At 42.0% G+C, this 4378-nt stretch overlaps 1 protein-coding gene across 1 annotated transcript in view; it reads left to right on the top strand.

Moving 5' to 3' along the window:
* Window positions 1–4290, top strand: part of URB2 (URB2 ribosome biogenesis homolog) — a gene marked incomplete at its 3' end in the record, with an annotated part of 10086 nt that extends 5796 nt beyond the window's left edge. Inside the window, exons 3-6 of the mRNA XM_010162932.2 lie at window positions 1–762; window positions 2713–2873; window positions 4078–4185; window positions 4272–4290. The exon at window positions 1–762 is cut by the window's left edge and continues 2623 nt beyond it. Coding sequence (XP_010161234.2) covers window positions 1–762; window positions 2713–2873; window positions 4078–4185; window positions 4272–4290 — 1050 coding nt within the window. The remainder of the gene's footprint in view (window positions 763–2712; window positions 2874–4077; window positions 4186–4271) is intronic.
* Window positions 4291–4378: the final 88 nt, after the last annotated feature.

Below are 4378 nucleotides of genomic sequence, written 5' to 3'. Positions count from 1 at the left end.
GGAATGCCAACTCTATTTTTAAGGTGTTTCATGCCAGTGATGTTCTTGAGGCTGTCATGAGCTCCCAGTTTACATCTAGCAAATTCTTCACTGATGTTTTGACTGTTCCTGCTTGGGCAGAGTATCTCCAGGAAGTCCAGGCCTTTTTGGAAAACTTCCTTCAGATGATTGTTGAAAGAAAACAAAGTGTGAGGCTCAACTTGGAGAAGTTCATGTCTTTCCTGGTGGGCTGCAAGCCAGATGTTGGTGCAGCCAAAAGCAAAGGCTGGAAAAACTGGAATCCTGCAGCTGGGCAGCTACTTCTCATGGCATTTACTACACTGTGTCATGTCATCACACGCTGCCTTCAGCAGCTACCAGAAAAGAAGCTGCAGTCTGTGGATGTACTGTCTGCTCTGTTGGAGACAGTAGTTCTGCAGATGGTCAGAACTGTTGAACACGGCCTTCAGAGTAACACCCAAAACCAGCCTTTGTCTATAGCATTCATACCATCTGTAACTACTCTTCTCAAAGCAGATCTGAGCCGTGCTGTCAAGAAGGGCTGGCAGAAGGAGCCCAGTGGGTTTTTGGAGCAACCCCGTACTAAACTGTACCAAATGTTTTACTCTCAGATACTGAGAGAGCTGCCCTGCGCAGGAGGTAACCTGCAGTTCCTTCAGTCTGCATTGCAGTTCCTGATGGTCTTCTGCTCAGTGCCAGAGCTGTATCCTGGAAAAGAAACTGTGGTCACCGTTGTTTTTGCTATAAAAAAGCTGCTCACGGGTATGAAAACTCCTTTTCCCTGCTTTCTTTGCTAATTTCGCAGTGCAGAGGCAAGTTAAAAGCCATTTAGCAAAACATACAGCTTTTTGAAAAGTCTGTATCTGTTTACTTGTCTTAAAGCAGTAGGCTACGTTTATAAATGCGTAATAGGAAGATTTTCAAGGAGGCAATGTTGTGGTACCTGGACCACAGCCATCATCTAATTTGGTAATGATCTTCTAGAAGACGTGAACTCCTTAGTAAAGTTGAGGTCCTCAGTTAATCATCCCCGTAGTGTATTTTGACAGTACCTGGAATGTGGTAATATTTCTGAATGTAGGGCTGAAGGTGCGGTGTCCTTCTACTCATGTCGTTGGTCTAGTAGGCACCACTGAAGCAGCTGATGTGCACCACCAGCTCAGATCTGATATGTCTCATCTGAGGATCTCAGAGAACCTTACAGTAAAATGCTCATTATTTTTGTATCTAATAGGTGAGGTTATAGAACAGTGAAAGTCACCTAACTGTTAGAGATGCTGAAACACCTGGAATTCTGATAAAGCCTGTGGGAGGTTGGCAGATCAGTCCCTTTATCCCCAGCAAATAAAGAGCCAAGGCTAAAAATTACATGAAAAACCTCTCTTGCCAGCTGTGTGACCTAATTGCCTCGTTCAGAAAGCGAGGTGAACTCAACACAGCGTAGATCTAAGTGTTCTCTTTGGCTTCTCTGAACAGTTGGAATTTGTTCACCTTACTGCTGACAAGCTCTGGTGCTGTCTTCAGACATTTTTGATCGTGCACACCTGTCAGATAAAAAAAAAAAGGAGCGTGCACCCCCCATACATGTTTATAAATTAGATAGGCCTGTACTGCTCTATTAGTATGTTACAAAGCATACACAAAAGAAGTTAAACAAGCATGAGATAAAGATGAAAAAAACGCTATTTTTACATTTTAATTTATTTATTAAAGTTATTTTATTTATTATTCGTGCACCCTGGGGCGTGCGCACCCCACTTTGGAGACTACTGCTAAAGTGAACTGTGGGCATGAGCTCAGTGTTTCTGTTGGCAGCAGGTAGTTAAGAGCAGAGCACAGCTCTCCATGGAAAATCTGATCTTGAATTTGTGCAGCTGAGTTTGAGCGAGGACTTACATTTAGGTAAAGGCTTAGTCTGTCTCTTCTCTGACCCGTGTTTTGATCCTTCAGTGTTGTGGGGTTCAGTAAGGGCACAGAGAGCAGGGATTTCACACTAGGACTAGGGACCTTGAGGAAGTGTCAGTTGCTGTAATTTTTCTGCTGACTTCTCTCTCATCCTGTGCCTCACTTTACTAGTGTAAGATTGGTAAAGTGCTTTAGCCTGGAGACATAATTAATCACTGTAAAAATTTGTAAGAATTTCTGATGAGTAAGTAAAGTATTAAATAAGATGAAATATGGATTCCTGTTGAAGAAGACTTTCAGCATTGCCACAGATCCTGTGGGTACTTAGAACTAAGAAACAAGCCTTCAGAATAGGTTAAGATATTAGCTAGTCCAGGACTGTCTACGTGGTAATAATTGAGTAAGTGGGAAGTGTGACTTATGATCAGCAGAGATCTGAACTTTGTCAGCTTAGTGCTTTTGTGACTTGTGATAGCTCTCTGGCCAGCATTTGTAGTAAAGCCTCATGGCTTGTTTAGCTTGCTCCATTGGCTTATGCACACACTTTGTTGCAATACTTCCATAGCACTGAAGGCTTTTTGTTGGTATGATGACTGTGCTGTGAGCCCTAGGGTAGGAAATACCTGAGAACAACAATTCATTGCACTGGGGAGGTGGCTAAAGCGACAGCATGGGGCCTTCTTTGCATTTGAGTGTTAAAAAGGTACCCACAGAGCTGTTTTAAGGTTTCATTCACCCTGTTCTTGCCTGTGAAAGTCCCTGTCTTGGGAATTGATTAAGACATGCTTGTGTCTCTTGAATGTGCAGGTCCTGCAGTCACAACCCAGGTGATCCAAAGTCTGGAGATGGAGCTGACAGAGGTGCTTGTCCAGCTGTTGGGAAACTGCTCTGACGAGGAGTTTTATGCCATAATGAGGCTGGTGCTGCAGGGACTTGAAGTGAAGAATATTTGGCAACAGAAGGCTAAAGTAAGGAATGAGCTTGGTTTATTGTCAGCTTCTTTCAGTTTTCTAGATCTTGAAAAAAATTTGTTATCTGAATAACATCTGATAAATATTTTCTCCTCTTCCTGCTTTATGTTCAGTGATCAGGTCAAATTAATTTACCCAGTTAAGGGCTTGGTGATTGAGCTATGTTCTGAATATAAATTGAGAGAAGTGGAAAGATCATGGAAACCTACTGGAAAAAACCTTTTTGTCCAGTTTAAGGACTCGCAAGTCTTAGTTCCATGTATTGTCGACTGAAATCACATAGCTGTGATGTTACAGGCCATGCTGAAATGTTCTTTCTACTTGCTGATCAGCGCTCTTGCACAGCTGATAATCGCAGTCAGCGAGTGTAACCTTCTTATAACAGGTTAAAGGCACTTTTTAAACTGCTGGCATTTTTAACTAAAACCAAAACTGCACCTGTGCTTTTGGTATTTGTCCCTATAAAGACTTTCACTCTGTAATAATCAGATACCACTCAGCAGCTTTTTAAATACTGTGCCTTTCTCCAGAGCAGCTTAAGCAGCAGTGGTAACATATGGAACACTTTTGGCAAAAAAGCCAGCTGTACCCTCCAGGGAAAGCTCAGTGACTTGAGAATGAAACTTGGATTAAACTTGGGGGTTTATCTGTGTCTGTCTTGTTTGTCAGAAATAGACATGGATATGCTGCATATTCTTGATACGTCTTTTTGAAAGGGTGTCTGGAATTCCTGTACTATGCATGTAATTCCTGCCACCTGAGTATAGCTTGTAATATGTTTCTTTAATCAATTTGTCGTAACAGCCAGCAAGTTAAAAAAAAAAAAAACCTGCTGCTAAATACAGCATTCTTAGTGTAGAGTGTACTGGTGTCCCTGTATTGCCCCTGCATCCCTCTGTTATCTACTGGCAGTTGAAGGAGAAGGCTTTCCTGTCTTAAAAATCACGTAAGCCTTTCTGTACAGTAATTTGATTCTAAAATAAATGTAAGATATTGGGCCAGTGCTGCTCAGCATATTGAATTTTGTTGAGCTACTGCTTACTTCACAATTTCCAGAGAGATCTGTTGGAGGGAGGACTTTCCATGTTTCAGGGTTCTGGTAATACTCAAAACTGCCACTGCCCTTGAAAGAGCTCTTCTGTACTTGAAAGGAACCAGTGCATCTTGTACCCCTGACTGATCATCAATCTGCTTTCTGCAGGAAGTATTGTCAGCTGTTACGATAACCAAATTGTTGCTCAGCTGCCCATTAAGTGGAAACAAAGAGAAAGCTTTCTGGTTTGCCAGCCCACAGATAATCACAGCTTTAGCTGTAAGTATCTCTTTAGTGTAACGTAATTACCTATCCCTTTTATTTGTTGGAGTCTGTAGTGGTTACATCTGACATGCACAGAGGCATACAGAAACAAAAAAAGTTGTGGATGCTAGACAAATCCATACCAGATTCACCTGCACTTTTTTGTCTAGACCCTTACACAGAATCACAGAATGTTAGGGGTTGG

The sequence above is a fragment of the Antrostomus carolinensis genome, unplaced genomic scaffold (genome assembly GCF_000700745.2).
Source record: "Antrostomus carolinensis isolate BGI_N321 unplaced genomic scaffold, ASM70074v2 scaffold56022, whole genome shotgun sequence".
Classification (NCBI taxonomy): Eukaryota; Metazoa; Chordata; class Aves; order Caprimulgiformes; family Caprimulgidae; genus Antrostomus; species Antrostomus carolinensis.
This window is presented reverse-complemented; position numbering and strand designations above follow the sequence as displayed.